At 39.8% G+C, this 20922-nt stretch overlaps 1 protein-coding gene across 1 annotated transcript in view; it reads left to right on the top strand.

The window, feature by feature from the left end:
- Nucleotides 1-19924, top strand: part of DLGAP4 (DLG associated protein 4) — a 144574-nt gene extending 124650 nt beyond the window's left edge. The window contains 6 exon segments of the mRNA XM_032218134.1: nucleotides 3510-3871; nucleotides 7707-7798; nucleotides 8270-8679; nucleotides 9684-9775; nucleotides 11742-11894; nucleotides 15923-19924. Of these exon segments, the coding sequence (XP_032074025.1) occupies nucleotides 3510-3871; nucleotides 7707-7798; nucleotides 8270-8679; nucleotides 9684-9775; nucleotides 11742-11894; nucleotides 15923-16141 (1328 nt within the window). The 3' untranslated portion in view covers nucleotides 16142-19924.
- The last annotated feature ends 998 nt before the right edge of the window (nucleotides 19925-20922 follow it).

The following is a 20922-nucleotide window of genomic DNA, read 5'->3' as shown; positions in this document are numbered from 1 at the left end:
ATGCGCTGCCAAAGTGAGCATGATTAAACTGTAAGTCACTGTCTGCTTTTAACAAAGACAAGTGAATTAGTCATGATGGATATAAAAGTTATTTTCCTTATATTGCACTTTTTTCCATATGTACTTTGTTCATTACTATGAATGATTTGGCTTTTAATCAATTCCCTTAATTCTATTTTTTTAAAATAAACATTGAATCTCTCTTTTGCATTATAGCAATTAGCTGTAAATTTGCAAACTACTTTAGAATTTTCTCTTTCCAGTGCTGAATACAAATGTGTCAACACTTTAAAAGCCATCTTTGTTTTCCCCCCTGATAATCCCTGTACTTGTAGATATCCCAAGATAATTTCTCTTGTAGGTATATTTACCAGAAATATAAGATCCTTAATATAAAGTTATGTTTTTTTAAAAAAAAAATACTGGAAGTGTAGAAAAAAATTATTGTGATCCTAATAGTAAAACCAATGAAGATGGAATACTGGAACTTGTGTGGGTTTTTTAATCCAGGTTTTCCATTTGGGGTTAAAGACATCCTGTTATAGACAGTAGGCCTTATCATGCTACCATGCTTTCCTGAAAATATGATCTACCCCAAAAGTAAGTCCTAGCTTAATTTTTACATGTGCACCCAATACAAGCCAATGAGTGGTGGGTTTCAAAAATTGTTCGAATCTACTCTGTGGGTGTGACCTCCTTTGTGGGAGTGGCTTGCCACCCATGTGACCGGATGGGAATGGCTTGCCGCCCATGTGACCGGATATGAAATTATGAATTAGTACTTAGGTCGGTCCAAGTAGCTATTCAGAAACTCTTGCATTGAAGCATGCAAGTCTTAAAGCTGTCATGTTACAAGATCCTTGCACCCCTAACCCTTTAGAAAAAAAACTAGGGGTCTTCAAACCTGACAGCTTTAAGACTTGTGGACTTCAACTCCCAGAACTCCTCCTCTAGTCACGTTGACTCAGGAACTCTGGCATTGACGCATGCAAGTCTTAAAACTGTCAAGTTACAATATCCTTGCACCCCTAACCCTTTAGCAGTCGTGGGTTTCAAAAAAATTTGGAACCTCTTTTGTAGGTGTGGCCTGCTTTCCAGGTCCACTGGTGGAACCTCTTCTAACCGGTCTGGTAGATTTGATGAACCGGTTCTACCGAATAGGTGCGAACTGGTAGGAACCCACCTCTGAAGCCTACCCTCAAATTAAGCCCTAATTAAGATCCCACCCACCCTGCAGTGCAGGGAGCAAGGTAAGGTGCATGGGTAAAAATTAAGCTAGGGTGGGATGGGGGGTGGAGCTGCCCTACTTACCAGGCCTTCCACACCTGCCTCACCTTTCAGGCTTCTTCTGCAGCCACTTGCCACCACTTGCATGTGTCCCTCCCTTGCTTCCATTTTGCCATCAAAGCCTTCTGGAAAGCCCTCTGCAGCCGATAACAGAGCACCGGAGCTCTGTTTTTATCGGCTGCAGATGGCATTCGGGAAGGCTCTGAAGGCAAAATGGAAGCTAGGGACAATGCTTATGGGCAGCGGCAAGCAGCCACAGAAGAAGTGGGCCAGCAGTAAGCTCCTGGGTGGGGCTGTTGATGCCGCTGCCACAAGGCAAGTCAATAATTACCCCCCAAAAAAGAAGCCCTAGCTAGTGTTTTTCAGGGGGTCAAAAGAAAAAAGGACCGGGTCTTATTTTCAGGGAATCATGGTTGGTGGAACTGAGTAATACTACTGGTCAATTTATTCAAACTGGTTTAGAATATTTCTGGCCCCATACACAATTGTTCCATTTTTCATCAGAACATGTATACTTTACCTTTCTTTTCAAACATCAATTGAGTAAGAAATGTGTTTGATTTCAGTCCAGGTTTTCTTAGTAAGATACATTAAAAACTCACCAATACATATGCTGGCACTTTGGGCTTCAGAGTGTCAACACTGTTGTTATCCTTTCAACAGAGAAATCTTTCACCATAATTGTTGTTCCCTGCAACAATAAAATCATTTAAAACCTGCTACAATAAATTTCTTCAAAAAATTAAAACCCTAAAAATATAAGCTATGGTGTTCAAAAATAAGTCTTAGGGAGAAAAAGAAAAAAATAAGATACATATGAAAAATAGTTCTTGGCTCCTGTGTTAATTTATTAACATGGGATCCTGCCAAAAAATGTACCTTAAAATAACCATGAATAAATCTTGCGCGACTGTCAGCAAGCCATTCGGTATTGGCCAAGATTAGAGGAAACAAATGCTTGTCTGGAATCATTTGATAGTTACTCATAGGAAATGCCAACTTCTGAAATGTTATTTTCTGGAGGAGGGGTGGAATTCTTGAAACCTAAAATTCTATAAGCATTAAAATAAAGTAGCCAACATCTACAGCTGTGTATTTAGCTGCAGCTAAATGTTTATTTAGGCATCTTTGATCAGATTGTATGTTTCAATAAATTACTAATAAACAGAAGCTAGAACAACTTCTATATGTACAAGCTTTAACCCAAAACCTGAATATATAAATAATATTTCAGAGATTTACTGATTCAAAATAAGAAAAGGGTGAATATGGTAGGTGGAAAGATTTGGGAACCTCTTCAGTGAGTCTGTCTTGGCTATGACAGATGAATATGGTTATATCTCTGGAATGTTTTACACAATCTATTCTGCATGAACAAGGTGGCTCAGTGGCTAAGACGCTGATCTTGTTGATCAGAATGGTTGGCAGTTTGGTGGTTCAAATCCCTAGCACCTCATAACGGAGTGAGCTCCCGTTACTTGTCCCAGCTTCTGCCAACGTAGCAGTTTGAAAGCATGTAAAAATGCAAGTAGAAAAATAGGGACCACTTTGGTGGGAAGGTAACAGTAACAACAGAAACAGAGATGAGTATCGCCCCCTAGAGTCAGGAATGAACCTTTACCTTTATTCTGCATAAAGAAAAATGGGGAATTCCTCTTGATTCTAGTCCCAGAATGTAGGGGGCCATCAGTAGAGCTTTAATACACAATAACTTTATTATTAATAAAACCATGAGAAATATGAATCTTTTCTGACAGAATCCTTTGTGGCATTTTTCCTTTTTTAGGTATATCAGCTTAGTCAAGATACTGAGGCCGTCAACTGATCATTTCAAATACCAAGAGGTGGCTTAACCAGGAGTTTAAACACAAAATTAAAACTGCAGGCTGCTCTGGTGGTTCTGTAGCAACCTAATCTTGCTTTATAGCTTTCTAGAAGGGTGTTCTTCACTTCCTTCATTATCTTCCAGTCTGTGTTATAATGTTCCTCTTGGTTTTCACAGCAAGGTAGTGCTGGCTAATAGTGTGCTTTGTTCGGGCTGCTGTGTGCTTTTTTTTTTTTTTTTGCTGGTTAAACTGGGGCATTTTGCAGTGGTGCTTATGAGTTTATCTTAATACAGAGATTTGCATTTGCTCTCTATTCACTAGACGTTTTGCTGCTTTTTCTTTCTTTCTTCCATGACCCTTCTGTCCCTTCACACTTCCTTGCCTCCACTGTCACAGGTTCGGCATGCCTAGTGGGCTATAAAAAGACACCACCACCAGTCCCACCTCGGACCACCTCAAAGCCATTCATCTCTGTCACGGTGCAGAGCAGCACTGAATCGGCACAGGACAACTACCTGGATAACCAGGACCAAAAGAGTGACGTCAACAGCCAGTCGGGACTGAGCAATTCCTCAGATAGCTTAGACAGTAATAGGCCACCTAGCGTAACAAGAGGAAACATCACCACTCCAGCCAATGAGCCTCCTGAGTTACCCCAGAAAAATGCATCCTTGAAGAGCGACAAAGGAACGTTGACTAACGAAGAGCCAAAGGTGGAGAGCATCCCCAAAAGGAAGCTGTCATCTATAGGAATACAAGTATGGACTTGTTTGTTTTCATTAGTACTAGAAGATGATCTTACTGTAACTATTTCTGTAAATGTGCATACCTGTTTAACTGCACTGAGATTGATGCTACTGCATGCTTCTGGAATGATTTGGCTTTATAAAACCGGGGGGGAGGGGGTATTTGAGAAAAAAAATGCCATTGGATAAATTAAGCAACAACAAAGATTCGATTAAAAATGTGCAAGCTCTGTTTTTTAAGGAAATTGTTTCATTCTGATATATTCCCTTTAGATCACCATGCCTAGGTGGAATAAATCACCATGCCCATTCTGATGTATAGGAGGCCACAGAAAAAAGACAGCAGGTAGAATTAAAGTCCTCCCTTAAGGCATTTCTGAACAGAAGTAATCTCTAAATTACTTATGTTTCCTACAATTATCAGTGATAATTAAGGTTGAAGTTATTTGTAAAAATTTGTAGATTTGTAGCTTGGAAAAAAACAAATGTAGATAATTTCTGGTCAAAATATATTAGCAAAGGCATGTAATTGTCTCAAACAGAAGCAGGAGATATATCTCTGAATTGGTATGGTAAATGTAAAATGCAGAGCACTGCTTTATTTGAGTATTGCTGCCATAAGGCCATGCTTCTGCAGAATAAGATAACAGGCAATAAAACAGTGGTGGGGAACTATGGCCGCTTTATGACTTGTAGACTGCAACTCCTAGAATTCTTGAGCCACCATCACTGGCTCAGGGATTCTGGGAGTTGAAGTCCACAAAATCATAAAAGGACCATAGTTTCCCAGCCCTGCCATAAAAGAATGGAAAAGCAGGAGAGGAAGCAAACATAACATCCTCATGAGGCTTTTAGGAAATCTACTAATTAGACTACATGGAAGCATAGAAAAGCACCATATTTGGAAATAAATGTCCACTTGTGTGCCATGAGATAAAATAATTGATGTTAAATAAAGTGAAGAGCAACCAAGTATTTAGCCTTCCCTTTTGATTCAAGAAATGGCCACAAAAGGAAGCTCATGAAACAAAGGTGTGTATATGCATGTGACTTTCATTTCAGCTCTCCCAAATTGCTGTAGAGTAGGGCTGTCAGACTCCCGGCCCATGGGCCGGCTGCGTCACACACTGGCCATGCCCATATCTAGTTTAGCGAAGGAGGAAAATAGGTCACGTGATGCTACCGTGATGTCAGTTTGTCACCCCTGCTGTAAAGAGAGTGCATGTGCTTTACGAAAACTAATCAGCCTGCTTCTGAAGTAAGATACTTGAAATAAAACCCAGTTATTGTCTTTTTTCACATCATGAACATCATCACATGCTTATTCTTGTCAGTCAATAAAATGTCACTTAGTTTGGGCTTTGCCTTGGCAAATATTCTAATACAGGAATTTTGAAAAGGACATTTTATAGAACTGTTGAAACTGTTAAGCATAGCATTCTACCATGTTTGATACAGCTTTCGGTCAAAGAATCATTAGTTATATTTTGTAAGGAATGTAGCCACTTAACACTATGGAAATTTCCAGGCAATCTGATGAACATGGTAAGAATGTTACACTACAGGTAATCCGTGACTTAAAACCATTCATTAAGGGATCAATGAAAGTTACATCACTGAAAAAATGTGGCTAACAACCTGTCCTCGCACTTATGATCATCACAGCATCCCTGTGGGTACATGATCAAAGTGCTTGGCAGTCAATGTATTTATGAGAGTTGCCAAGTCCAGAGGTCTGGTAAGCATCATTTGCCTCTTCCCAATCAGCTTCTGACAAGCAAAGAGGGAAGTCAGATTTGATAAATGTCATTAACAACCATAGTGATTTACTTAACAGTGGCAAAAAGGTCATAAATTGACTCACTTAACAAGGGTCCCAAAGGTGCAGGATGCAACTGGACTTAACAAGTGACTCACCTAACAAGCTTAAATTTCCATTGCTTAGCAACCAAAATTCTGATCCCAATTGTGGTCATAAGTCAAGGACTACCTGTATCCAGAAATGAAAAGAGGGCTAATTCAGAGTTGTTTAATACATTAATACTTGCTATTTGATAGGAAGGTTTGTGATCACATTTTCCTAATACAGTAGTATGCTTTAGAACAACCCCAACTGCTGGGCCGTGGACCAGTACCCAGAACCTGGCCATGAAAGCAGCGCACAAGCAGAGCTCCATTTTTGTGGAAATGGAGCTGCGAGCACACTCACACATGGAACTATTCTCTTTCTCTACCCCCACCCCCACGCCGGTCCGCAATTCCAGAAAGATTAGGGAACACTGTTTGGAAAGATAATAAGGAATCCTGTAATAATGGACAGAGACAGGTTTCATATGGGAAGCAGCCTGAGGTGTTTTCAGGAGTAACTGTCATAAGGCCACCACCTCCATGTAGCATGACTAGAGGTTGAGATTATAGTTCCATTTTAAATTGACAACCTCTTTACAATAAGTGGCTGTTTTTGTGGCACAAGAGTTTCCCATTTTTGAAATCCTGATGGGGAAGAAGTTTAACTCTTCCTTATCCTCTAATATTTATTTACCTTTGCTTAAAAGACCGCATTCAGAGAATGACTGTAGTCCCTTTGACATCATGCCATTCTGTTATTCTATGTAATATTTTGGTCTTGGTGCTACATTGTCACAAAGATAGCTCTGAACGATGCATTTGCTGAGTTTTAAGAATAGAATTGAATGGAATGGGAATAGGAATAGGACAGAACATAACCTTGGAGGTCTTCTAGTCCAGCCCTCTGCTCAAGCAGGAGAACCTATACTATTTCAGATAAGTGACTGTCTAGTCTCTTCTTAAAAACCTTCAGTGATGGTTTCTGAAGGCAAGCTGTTCCACTGCTTAATTGTCCTCACTGTTAGGAAGTACTCAAGACTTTCCATGTTGAATAAAATGTGGTGGCATGTTGGAATTAGTTGCACTGCCCTTGGTGCACTTGATATGCCTTCATCAAAAGGTTTTAAGGAGGGCTTTGTTGAATAAATCTACATAAGCTTTTGATGCTATTTTGACTTTGGCTTTCATTATGCAAATAGAGGACTGATTCAGTTTGGGTTTCTGCCCCCATGCATGTGTAACAGTTAAAAAATATATTAAATTATCAGTTATAAACAACATCAATAAATTTGTCTCTAAACCAATCGTACTAAGGTCTGTTGAGCAATCTAGGCAGCAATTGGGTGAAAGTATTTCCTTTTTACATGACTTTATGGTAAAGCTTGATTCTAAATTCATATCATATTAAAATAAATTTTGTAGATAGATAGATAGATAGATAGATAGATAGATAGATAGATAGATAGATAGATAGATAGATAGATAGATGATAGATATAGATATAGATATCAGTAGTCGGGCGTTGGTTGCATTTCTGTTCTCATACCTCTAAAATTTCTTTTAGATCATTTTATTTAACAGTATATCTGACCTTTGACAGTATATCTGACCTTTTAAAGACAGAAATTTGAATTACAGGCAGCTAATTGTTCAGTTAAAAATTAACCTAGTAAACAGAACAAAAAATGAATGAAAACTTCCTTTTAAGGTTATCTTTTAGTAGGACAGGGTAACTTTGGCTACAGAGCCATAAACCTAATTTTCCTTCTTTCCCCATTTAGAACTTTTAGCCACTCTGAGTCAATGTTGGGCATTCTGATTGCAGATTCTTCCTGATCTTAACAAAAAAAAAAACTTTTGCTGCCTTTTGGTGTGTGGTGTCTGCACGATCACTATGTGTGTGTTTGTGTGCATGCATGCCTCTTCCCTTCTAATGTGAATTCTAGCAGCAAGTTTTTGTGTTTTTGTTTTTTTTTGTTTGTATCTTTTTGTTAATAAGGTTGACTGCCTTCAACCAGTGGCAAAAGAGGAGCTCCCTCCATCAGCCACCAAATTCCAGTCCATCGGGGTACAGGTAGAGGACGAGTGGCGGTAAGTGGAAGTCACAGGGTTTTTTTTTTAAAGGAAAAAAAAACCATGCAGTTGCGATCTCTCAATTTATAGTTGAGTGTCTTCTTACCTATTCCAAATCACCGTTTGGGTAGTGGTGATCCCCAAACCCCTTCTCAACAGCAAGCGCTCTCGCCAAAACAAAGAGGCTTAGTCATGTAAGAGAATCATTGGGAGTCTGAACTGAACAATAGAACAGCAGATGTAATTACAGATGCGTGCCAGTTTTTGTTTGGATGCCCTACTGCAGTAAGCAGGCAACCTTATAATTTTGTCTGTCTGCATGTATAGTGTGTGTATTTGTGTGCAGGGAAAGATGGGCAAGGAAATGCAGTTCAGCTGCAGATGCGTAAACAAATACATATGGCTGTCGCTGCGTGCTGGGGAATAGAACCAGCCCTCTGTAAGGGCTGCTTTTCCTGACTTGTCTCTTGCCCCTCTTTCATTTTATAGCAACAGCCACTCTCACAGCATGTCCAACAAACAGGATACAGATTCTGACTCTCAAGAGTTGAATAATTCCACCTGTAAATCATCTGAAAGAAACCTTGCTGATTGTTCCCCCTGCAACAACTCCAACAACCTTGATGCTAACACGAGGCAAGCAGCCATGCCCTCTGAGAGCAAGAAAAACCTCTCCTATGGAGATAGCAATGACCCAGCCCTGGAGCCTTCCTCTCTCCCTCCTCCTGATCCTTGGCTTGAAACATCTACCAACACTCCGTCAGAACCAACACAGCCGGGAGCTTGCCGAAGGGATGGGTACTGGTTTCAGAAGCTACTGCAGGCAGAGACGGAAAGGTTGGAAGGGTGGTGTCGACAGATGGACCAAGAGACTAAAGAGAATAATCTCTCCGAAGAAGGTGAGCAAGGATGATAACCTGGCTTTAGTGAGATTTGAAGCTTAAATCTTTTCATGCCTCGAGTGCAGAGCTAGGTCCAAAAGCAAGTTGTTGGAAGGAGGGCTATTTCTATACGCTAGGGATTGTGCAGATAAACAGCAGAACTCTGTACATCTTAATTCCTCCTTTTTTTTAGATTTCAATTGTGATTAACCATAGTCAATGAAGAAAATAGTTGTTCCAATTGATATGGTGTGCCACTTCTTTGCTTTCACTGATACCCTGGAGAGAAATGTTGCATCTTTCTCTCATTTAGAAAGTTGTCATGGTGCCATAGTACTCCATAATTCTGAAGAAAGTTAAAAGTACAGGATGTGGAATTTTAAATAGGAATCTTTTTTTTCCTGAGTTTTTTCGGTGTGGTTAGGAAGAGAGAAGGCCAGGAAGTTCTAAATCTCCTTTTGGTAACAAACCAATTTCTAAAATACTCACTTGTTATAGAATATGGGCTATTGGGCTCTATCCACCTATCAGAGGTGACAAACCCTATGATGATTAGAAGTCCTGGGTCACAAACCTGTGCTTAGAAAGTTGCATTCTTGAATGTTTTAAGTCGTAGCCACAAATACTGTGAAAAGGGTTAAGGGTGAAATAGCATTGGAAATAAACTTTTTCTGCCTCCCCTGAAGACTTCACTGGTCCTCTATCATAAACAAAGTGTCATTCAGCAGTGTGGCTGCCTGCCATTTCTGTACAGTCAATTGATGTTGGCAGTAGAAAGAACATGGGCTAACCAAACATGCACTGACCAAAAAAAAAACCACCTCAGAAGTCATTTGTAATGGCTTGCCTTTAATGACTCTGAGTGAAAAAGTTCTGTTCTTGGAAGGGGGGGGGGGGGGGCAGAGATAAATATGCCTAAAGGTCAAAAATGGTTCTTTTAACCTTAAATCTCCTGGCATTTTCTGTTTTTGAATTATTTATCTTGCTTGACTGCTTTTTCTCTTTCTTTCTGTCATATTCAGTCTTAGGCAAAGTCCTCAGTGCAGTGGGCAGTGCACAACTACTAATGTCACAGAAATTCCAGCAATTCCGTGGCCTCTGTGACCAAAACTTGGTGAGTATGCAGATCTCTTGTTATTTGTATCAAACTTGCTCCTCCAGCATGGCATATAGTCTTATGTCACCCATCTCCACTTTGGGGTGGCTATTTAATTGGATTCAGAGAGAGTGAGGTAAATTGGTCCACCCCTGGCAATGAATGGATCCAGAAGGGTTCCAGAAGGAACCCTTCAACTGAGACCTTAGTTACCACTTGATACAAGGTGGCTATGATCAGCATGTGTCCATGTGACTTCTCCCTTACCATGGATCCTGCTATTTTCCATGGTTTATGGAACATCTAAGAAAGGTGAAATGGGAGAAGACATGTCTAAAGCACCACTGTAGGTCAACAATGACTATGCTCGACTGAACAGGGCAGACAATATGTCTCTGCTCTTATTGCATCTGTGGATTGCTTCCTAGTGGCCTTGTTCTGGGTGACGAGCTCTTCTGGGTGGAGAGAACTCAAGAGAATCATCTACAAGATTGTGCAGAGAAATTTTCAGGGCATCTGTCAAACAAAATTACTTGAATTCATTCCCAGTTAGCTTTGGTGCAGGTCTTATGGATATGTCTGGAGCAAAAGCTTGCCCTGTTATAGGGAATGGTTTATTTATGGCTGTGCATGACGAAGTGAATAGGATCCTTATGATTCTGAACTCAGCTACTAGCTCATTAGATTCATGACTTTTCTGATTGGCTAAGACTGCCTGGCAGGTGAACATGTGGATTGGTTCTAATGGTGGTGAATTTGTCATTCTAATTAGATGAATGAACCAAGGAAGCATTGATTCATCTCTCCTCAAAAACCTCCCTATTTCAAGGAAGGTTGTGCAGCAGCTTTAACAAAATCTGAATGAAGCAAACTATCTGAACCCCTTTCAGTCAGTCACTCAACATGGAACAGAAATGGCATTGCTTGCCTCTTTGAATATTCTATGGACTTTGGGTGTTAGGGCCTTCTGGATCTGGGACTTACTACCTTTGGTGCAGACAGGGTGGCACTGCCACAAGTAGATCCAGTGCCAAATCTGGGGGTCCTTCTGGATTTATGATTATTGCTTGAGGAGTAGGTGGCAGTTATGACTAAGAGGGCTTTTGTACAACTTTGTATAGCACGCCAGTTCCACCCATTCCTGGATTGTGAGGCTCTGCTCTCAGTTACTCATGCCCTAGTCACCTCCCAAATGGACTACAGTGATGTGCTGCACATGGGGCCCTCCTTGAAGAGTATCCAGAGGCTTCAGTGGATGCAAAACGTAGCCGTACAGGCAGTTACTATGCCCCTAGGAGGACACACATCACACTTAATGCTGTGTGAGTCGCATGGATTACTAGTTTGCCTCTGGGTGCAGTTCAAGGTGCTGGTTTTGACCTGTCAAGCCATATTTAACATGAGGCCAGACCTTTTGATGGGCCACCTCTCCCCAATTGCATCCACCCATCATATTGGAGGCTGCTACATTTTGCATCCACTGAAATATCTGGGTCTTGTTCAAGGGGAGCCCCATGTGGAGCACATTGCAGTCATCCATTTGTAAGTCCTATCTGCTAAGGACTTCCATCTGATGGAATCTTAAGAGGGGAGCCTTTTCCACTGACACTCAAGCTGTGAAACATCATCCCCCCCATATGAGAACAATTTTTAAATATATAGTTATTATTGATTGGGGATCATCTGTAGGGCATTTATCTTCATGCCACTGCCAGATGCCAACTGACAATCTAAGATTGCCTTTGATTCTCCTGAAGACTTGGGGGTAAAAAATTGAAGGCAATTATTGTATTAGATTCTTTGCCATATCTGGTGTTCTCAATAGTTATCTTTGGTGGCATAGGAATAGACTTCCATTCTTGTTCAGAATAGGCTACAATGCAATTGCCATATTCCTCTTGAATCAAGTTCAATTATTTTTTTAAATTCTAAATGAACTGCAACATTTTGGAAGAACTTCATCTGCCTTATTTGTTCACTGCAGAACCCCAATTCCAATCCTAGGCCCACAGCACAGGACCTTGCTGGGTTTTGGGATCTCTTACAGTTGTCCATTGAAGACATCAGCATGAAATTTGATGAGCTGTACCACCTGAAAGCTAATGGTTGGCAAGTGACAGAGCCATTAGAAAAGAAGGTAAGCATCAAGAATACCAGAGTCAAACTCCTATAGTGTACATTATGTTGTTTTTATGGATTTACCATATATTTCGGAGTTTAAGATGCACCTTCCCCCCCCCACACACAAAAAAATAGAGGGTGAAAATCTGGGTGCATCTTATACATTGAATTCAGCATTTTTGGCCTCCTGAAACCCCGTTCCCTTCACAAAAATGGGGCATGCAGAGAGTTTGAGAGGCCTGCAAAGTGCTCCTGGGGGCTGGGAAGGCAAAAAACAGGCCATTTTTTGCTCATTTCCCCCAGGCCCCAGGAGACTTTTCAGGCCTCTCAAAATCTCTGCATGCCCCATTTTTCACAAAAAACGAGGCATGCAGTGGGTTTGGGAGGCCTGCAGAGTGTAAAAACTTTTTTTTTTAGTTTATCTCATCAAAACCTTGGTGTGCCTTATACTCCAGTGCATGTTATACACCAAAAAATACGGTATATAGAATGTCTCTTGTCCTTGTTAAACATCATTGCTTTATACTAAATGCAAATTAGGAAATAAGGATTAGTTGTCTGGTGAAATTTATTGAAGTATGCACGCTTGATGATGTCCTTCATGTAATTAATTTTAATTTAAAAGATTACAGGTTGCCCTCATCTTACAACCATTCATTTTATGGACCATTTGAAGTTACAATAGCACTGAAAAAAGTGACTGTTTTTCACACTTAAAACCATGGGCTCGTGATCAAAATTCAGACATTTGGCAACTGCATATGCTTAAGGCAATTGCAGTGGGGTCATGTGATCACTTTTGTGATCTTCTCACAAACAAATGTTAATAGAGAAGTCAGATTCACTTAACCACCATGTTACTTAACAACTGCATTGTTTCACTCAACAACCATGGTAAGAAAGGTTTGAAATTGAGCAAAATGGAAATATGGGAGTCAATTGTGGTTGTATGTCAAGGACTACCTGTACTGCCATGCTTCTAGATATCCTGTACAAATCTCTATATACTAGGATATTTTACAACTTGTTAAAATGATTGTATGTTTAAAAGATTATAGGAGTAAAAACCCCAGTTGTTACTGAGAAAATAGCATATTGGGCAGGGGTGAAATGCTCCAAAGTCTGCTACAAGGTTCGCTTCGTCACCGGTTTGCTTCATGCGCATGTGCACCATTTGCCCGAACAGGTAATAAAAGAATGGTACCGGTTCAGGTGAACTGGTAGTTCTGACGATCAGCTGTGCACCTGTATCGGGCAAACCGGTAGCATTTTTTACTACTGGCTTGGGCGAACCAGTTCGAACTGGTAGCATTTCACCTATTGGGCCAAGGCAAACATCTCTGTAATGGCAATTCCATACATAGGGTATCAGTTCCTTTGCTTTACATTGTATAGAGAAGGAGTCTTTCCAGAGATGAACTCAGAACGCTGACAAGTTAATTCAGGAGCAAAAATAGGCATTTGATTTTAAGCAATGTAGAACTTAATGGAAATATACACACCTTCAAATCAAGCTTGACTGCAGTTGACTTCATGGACATAGCCATGGGGTTTTTGGCAATAGTGCAAAGATATGATCAACTCTCAACTCAGCCTACATATCTAATATTTTTCAGAGACCTCCTACCTAAATACTAATCATATCTGATCCTACTCAGGTTTTCATACCAACACAGTTCAAATTGTGCATTGCCTGGACTGAAAGCTTGTGAAGTTCTTTCAAAAGCCAGCAATAATTGTTCAAAATAACTTATTGCACTACTGTCTTTTAGCATGTTTGTTGTCTACAGAAGAAGCCACACATATGTTAATTTCAAATTTAGGAATCCTTCCCCCACATTCTTCTGAAATATACTTTTCCCAAGTATAACCTGCCTGTTATACTTGAAATTGACAAGTTTTCTTTATACACTTACGTTGTTTTGATTATTCACAATGTTTAACATAAAATGTGAAGCACTTCCATTATTCCTTCAACATTAACTTATTAATGTATCCAAAAAGGTGAAAACAGTTCTGATAGTTTGCAAATCTTGGAGCAACTTTGGTTTAATTGCTCTGCGTGTACTCATGTTGCATATTGTAAATAGTTTGATGTGTTTCCTGGGTGTAAGTCTCTTCCATCTGATTTAATTGAAATTGTCAAATCAAATTGGTAGTTTGTTTTGGAAAAGTGATTCAGGTTGATATATGAACACATGGTTACAATCACTACCTTGATTTTTTTTTTTTACTCTGCTGTGGATAGTCCTGATTGCAATTTTAAATCTAACAAAGAAAGTTAAAGGTACAGATGTGCAAAGCTCTCCATTTTGGGGACAGAATATTCCAGAGAAGTTTTGAACATTCCATTCCCATCCAGACTTCCCAGAACCCTTCTTTTCGCCAATAACCTTTCTGACTTAGAAGCAACTCAAGGTATCTTGAGAGTGGTGCAGTCCAAAATAAAGTTTTCTTTTGTCCAGAAGCCATGCCCCAAAGCCATGGCATTTTGCAACCCTTCTGATATGGAGGAGTTACTTCTAAAAACTGTTGATTCTTTGTTCCTAAGTCTGTATAATCTGTACTCAAAGATAATGCAGCATATGAACAATACATAACTCCTTGTCAAGGCTAGGGCTAGATTCTCTTTGAATCTTATTTCAGTCGGCACCGAGTGCCAAAAAGGTCACATGGAAACATTGTGCATGTGTGCTCATCAGGGCTGTGCTCCAGAAGAGCTGAACTTCCAGGTTCTAGCGTGCATGTTCACCTGATCAGCTGGCTGGCACATATGCGCAGGCTGGCTTTTGGCACTGCCACGTTCGTGAAGGGATCGTGCTCTGGAGAAGCCAAACTTCCAAGTTCTGGTGCGCATGTGTGCCCAACAATCAGCTGGCCGCCACCCATGCATACACCAGTTTGTAGCACTGCCGCACACACAAAAGACAGCTGACTGGCGCGTGCACATGCATGCCAGAAACCTGGAAGACAAACAGGCAAGGCCATGTGTGCCCATGTCACCTGCCACATGTGGCCTTGTCTGTTTGTCTTCCAGGTTTCTGCTGCACATGTGCACGCAACAGTCAGCTGTCCTTTGTGTGTGCAGCAGTGCTGAAAACCGGTGTATGCATGGGTGGCGGCCAGCTGATTGTTGGGCACACGAACCATAGGTTCGCCATCACAGTTATATACTGATTCTGACATTTTGAATAATGTAACTGGAGCTTTAAGATAGTTATTTTATTTCAAATTTGGTTCAATACACCCTGAATTTTATTGCCTTAAATTAATTTAATAGTGATGGTGTTTTGACAAATTTGTTCTATTTTTGCCTTAAAAAATATTTCTCACCTTATAATTGTTGAAAGCAATTTTAGATTAAAATCTAGTCACCCAAAGTGGATTTAAATTATGGGGGAAGCAAAACTGTTAGCTTTTAAAATAATAGTTTGCCTTCCTTAGTTGACATTTGGTATATGAAAACTCACCAAAGGTGTAAGGGAAAAGAAATACAGGTAATCTTCGACTTACAACCATTTGCTTAGCAATTATTTAAAGTTACAACAATACTGAAAAAAATGACTTCTGACGAGTCCTCATGCTCAAGACCATCGTAGCTTCCCTAGGATCATGTGATCAAAATTTGGGTACTTGGCAAGTGGCATGTGTTTATAACACATGTTGCAGTGGGGGGGTGTCATGTGATCAATATTTGCAACCTTGCCAGCTGGCTTCTTCTGACAAGCAAAGTCAATGGGAGAAACCAGATTTGCTTAATGACCATGTGCAGTGGTTCAATTAACAACCGTGACAAAAAATATCACAAATCGGGTGGCCATTTACTTAACAACCACCCTGCTTAGCAGTGGAAATTCTGTTCCCAATTGTGGTCATAAGTCGAGAACTACCTCCAAAATAAAGGAGGCAGGAATGGGATTTTTGATACATAGATGTACTAGCAGCTGTACTTCTTTTTTGGAAATGCATTTCTGTCTGTGCTGTGTAATATTGAGAGTTGTGGATTCTGTTTTTCTACATTTTTGCTGTTCTTCCTCCCTAAAGGAAGAAAAGAAACCACCCCCTCCTGTTCCAAAGAAGCCAGCTAAACCGAAATCTCAGCTAAACCGGGATAAGGCATCCGACTCTGTGGACAAGCAGCGCCAGGAAGCTCGCAAACGCCTCATGGCAGCCAAGCGGGCGGCCTCCGTTCGACAGAACTCTGCCACTGAGAGTGCGGACAGCATTGAAATCTACGTTCCTGAGGCACAGACCCGTCTTTGAGCAAAGGGAAGAGGAAGAAAACACTTTTTTTTCACACCATTAAAAGAGGAAAAGAAAAAAAATGGGTTCACTAAACAGTAGTGTGATTTCTTTGGTCTAGAGACACCAGAGCCAACCCTGCCAAGGGCTCCCAATTAGACCTTTCCTGGTTCTGTGCTTTGGTTTTTCTCCTCCCCATTTTTCACGCTGGCTGTGGTGTGGCTGAACAAACTTTTGGAAACACAGTCCTTTACCCTTGGAACTGCAGCCTTTTTACTTGTCAATCTGAGGAGAATTATTAGCTTGTTTACATGAAATGGACTAAATTGAAACAAACTCCCCCTCCCCGCCTTCAGCACTTGCCATGCTGTGCTTCCCCCCCCCCCCCAAATCCTTTGGCTATTTGTTCTGTCTTCTACCCCCAGAGAATCTCTTTCTCTTCACCCTCACTGTTTTTCTTGTATTTTATAGTAGTTCTCCTCTTTGCCATCCTTTTCTCTGCATGGCATCATTTACTGTGTTAGAACTAAACACTTCTACAGTGCTGCAGAAGAAAGCACCGTTCAGTGTGTACTCTTTCACTCTGCTAGTGAGCAGCCTTCAGTTTTGTTACATATTATTTCCTTTATAGATGGGATGGGAGTGGGTGGCCAGGGCTGGGTTGGGTTGGGGGAGGCAGTAAGGCTTTAGGGTTAATATATCTTGTAGTCCAATGATGTAAACAGAGGGCACATTCTGTGAGATATAAACAGTGTGTTTTGTTGTAATAGCCTGGAAGCAAAAAAAAAAAAAAAAGTGCAATAAGAGAAGTGTTTTGTCTGCACACTCCCATGAATAGTGCTGCAAAAGGAGGATTTCCCATCCATGGCACCTGAAAGAAACACAGCAAGGTGGATTCACATGTTGCCGCACACACTTTTCTTTTTTTCCTGCACTCTCTTCCCTTTTGTATGTGATTTTGTGTGCAAGGATCAATGTATAAGAAACCAGCTGCTATTCAAAGGGTGGGGGAAAACTATTTCAAAGTTGTACTTAATACGTTCTATGGTGAAAGACAATGGTTTTTGTACTGAAAAAAAAATGAGGTAGATATTAGATGGTTGGCAAGTTGCCTTCCTGTATGTATGTGTACATATGCACATAATACACTTAGTAGGATATGTAAATTTAATACATACCGATGCATACATAGCTAAACACACATGTACACATTCAAATGGTGTCTTTAAAAAAGCACCTCAAGAGGATGGGTGTATGTATAGCATATATTTTTACATGTACTATAGCTAGATGTATGTAAAAGTGTGTGCAAAAATATATACCCTGCATATTCTCTCAGCCATTCTGGCCCCTTCTGTCTCATATTTTTGGAGGAACCATCATGAAATTTCATTTGACCTTTCTCTTTCCCTCTGCACACCTATTTTGAAGTAATCATTGAAGCCAGGAATCAAACAGCCAAATCTAAGTTTCTCCTCTGCTCTCCACACCACCCTGCTTTCCACTTCTACACTTCTCAGAAAGCTGTGCACTGTATTTTGGGAGACTTGAGGAAAGGTATTTGATGAATAGCCTAAGGTGACCAGAACCCAAAAGAAATTTTTTTACTGGTACATTAATGAAAATCATGTCAATGAATGCTGTATATGGTGTCTATGCATAGGAAGTGTTAGATTCTTACCTGCCCACTTAATGTATAATTTTGTAATCCGTGAAAGCTTGACCATATAGAGTATGGCTTCAAAAGAGACTCGATTTATTCTTTTTTCCTCTCCCTCTCCAATAACTTTACTTTGATGCTGGAGGGTGCTTGATCAACTTTTGAAACAAGTGGCTGACTTTCACAGTTCTTCCTATTAAAATTTGAAACGCTTGGAATGTGACTTTTTTTACTTGCATTTCCAAAAGCAGCAGCAATGTCAGTAATTAGGGCAGGTGTTTGATGGACTCCGTTTCAGTGGTATATGTTTCAGCGTGCAGTTTGTCAGTGGGATTAAATCTTTAAATGTATGTAATTCAGCAAAACAGGTCTCCCAGTTTTAGAGAAGTGTTTGCTTCCACAATTACACAATTATCTAGAAAAAAAGATAGACATGCTTTTCTCTGGTATATGTACTTACCTGCTATATACACGGAATATACTTGTCCATTTTACATCTTAGGTGTATTTACAAAGGGGCATTTTAGCTGATGTGTACCCCTGTGTGAATTGGCATCGTTAGTGTGTTGCAATAAAAATAGTAAAGATCATGGGTTCTGAAACAGTCCTGAAAAACACTTGGGGTCCTGAACACAAGGACTTGTCTTCAGTATGCCTCCAGCATTGTGCTAACCACACTTGGGAGGTAATTTATGGGTTTTGGTGGAAGAGAGATCAAAGCAAGGACAGTCAGCTGGTTTTCAAAGCAAGGGAACATCAGAAGCTTTGCTTCAAACTCACAGCACTGACCTTTCTCCCCAATGTTTTCTTTTAAAGGTCTACTTGGTAGTAACTACTTCTTGATCCTCAAAAGAGCACTGAAAATAATTTATGTGGGTGGCACTTGCATGTAATGACACATTTGCTGAAGTATGCACTCTTCAGGAATTGAAATATTGTGGTCACCTTTGCTTCTGTATCTCCTTCAACTGTACCAGAGGATTCTTCACAAAATTTAATTTATTCTATCTATAAACACATATTAGCGATAAGGTAGTGATCCAAATCTTGTATCTTGGATTGACATAGCTTCTTTTCAAAACACGTAAAGCAGTTTCTGAACCTTGACAATTTTAACATATGGATTTCAACTGCCTGAATACTCTGCCCAAAATTCTGGAGTTGAACTCCACACATCTTGGCATTCCTAAGAGTGAGAAAGACATTTTATTTGTGCCTTTCTGGGCCCTGAATGTTTTGGGATGGCTTAAATGGAATTGAAAAACATCTGCATTCATATAATGGAAATGCATCCAAAACTTACTCTTGATAGCATTCACTGGATCTTGTTCCGATCCCTTAAAATTTAATAATATAATTCAGCCTATAAACAGATCTAATTTATAAAATTGGCCAAATCTGACTTTTTTCTTATGCGATTCAAGGAAATACCCAATAGATTTAAATCTAGTGGTAGAGGTGAATTAATTTCTTAATAGCAATAATTCTGTGAAACAAGCAGGATGCCTTATGCTTGTTTCCCTGCTTCTTGCATTTCAGTTTTGCTATCCAACTTCATTTGTTTTCAACAGAGAATGTAAACAGAGCCGGGGTTAAAGTTGCTCTGAAAAATCCATTTGGTGGAACTGTGCTCCATATATGCTTGCCTAGTTGTATTTACCTAATTGTGTGATTTGAAAAGCAATGTACCTACTACTTTGATGACCTGTTTCCTCCCAATTATGAATGATGGTAATATGTCCCCCTAAGTGATATTTCTTAGTTTTATGGCAGGAAAAAAAAAGAAGGGAGAGGATTGCTTAGGACTGTGATTGATGATGGGCTTGGGTTTTTTTTGTTTTTTTTTAGGAAAAAAGAAATTAAAGCCTTGTATCAGACCCATGGCCCAACAGTTTGTAATGTGAGTTTTGCTGACGTTATAGAAAATATATAGTAAAACTAAAGGATCTATTTGATGCTCTTATGCCTGTCTCCTTGCAATCTCTGATCCACTTTCTAGACTAACAATCAGGTGTAAAATGAAAAATGGGTGAGATTAGGGAAAGTATGTGAAAACACCCAAGACATTTAATTTAGACTATTTTTTGTCATCTCTTGGTGACCAAATTCATATTTAATAAACGAACAAAAGCATTGCAAGAGTATTTTCTAAATCCGTATTTGTTTATTGCCTGATGATCTAGCAATGGTGGTTTTCCCCAACTTTAATAGTTAGCCACAAAATTAGATATTTTCCCAATCAAAATATAAAAATCTTTTTATATTCCTTTGAGATCATTTAGCAGCAGTATGTTACCGAATAAGTCATTTGATTAATAGATCTATATCTTGACCATTTGATCTCTGCTATTAACTTTCCTCAATAAATACTCCAATTGATACTTTACTTGAAATAGTGTTCTTACAAGAATGAGTGACCCAAAGAAACAGTACTGAGCAATTAAATGGAAGAATTGTTTTTAAATTATAGTGTTGCACACTGGTACAATGGATAGAAAATATATAAATTAAATTAGGGATGAAAAGGCCCCCCAAATCTTACTGAAATACAACTCCTGTCCTGCGTAGAATTCAACATGTGGTATAGCTTCCTACTTATGCTGTATAGATACAGTACACCCATTTGACAAATACATTGCTACCTACCTACTAACAGTAGTGTCCTTTATTGATGTTCTTTCCAAAAGAAGCAAAAAATATGCACACAATGGAAATTGTCCTATTGATTACTACATCTGTTTAAGTCCACATTTAGATTTCTGTTTTAAGTTGTATAAAATTATTATAGTCTACTGTGCAAGAATAGTCCCATAGCCAATTCTTAATTCCATAATTAGTGAGAAGTTGCAAGAGAGGCCAATACTCTCATAGGCCCTGGAGTCTCCAAAAATTTCACAAGAATGGGGTGTCCTTTCACATTTTTGGGAGGCTCCGGAGGCTGTGGAAGAGCATTCTTCAAAGCTGCTTCATAATCTACAACCTCGTGTGTCCTGGAGGAGCCTTAAAACTGCTGCAAGGGCCTGTAAACAAAGAGAAAGCACTATCTGAAGATAAGCGGCGCACAACAGATTCATTCCCCAAGGCCTGCGTGCAAGGCAGCCTTTTTGAGTAGCTGTGGTGCTAGTTGAAGTGATGCTGGCAG

This window comes from Thamnophis elegans, chromosome 5 (assembly GCF_009769535.1).
Source record: "Thamnophis elegans isolate rThaEle1 chromosome 5, rThaEle1.pri, whole genome shotgun sequence".
Taxonomy (NCBI): domain Eukaryota; kingdom Metazoa; phylum Chordata; class Lepidosauria; order Squamata; family Colubridae; genus Thamnophis; species Thamnophis elegans.
This window is presented reverse-complemented; position numbering and strand designations above follow the sequence as displayed.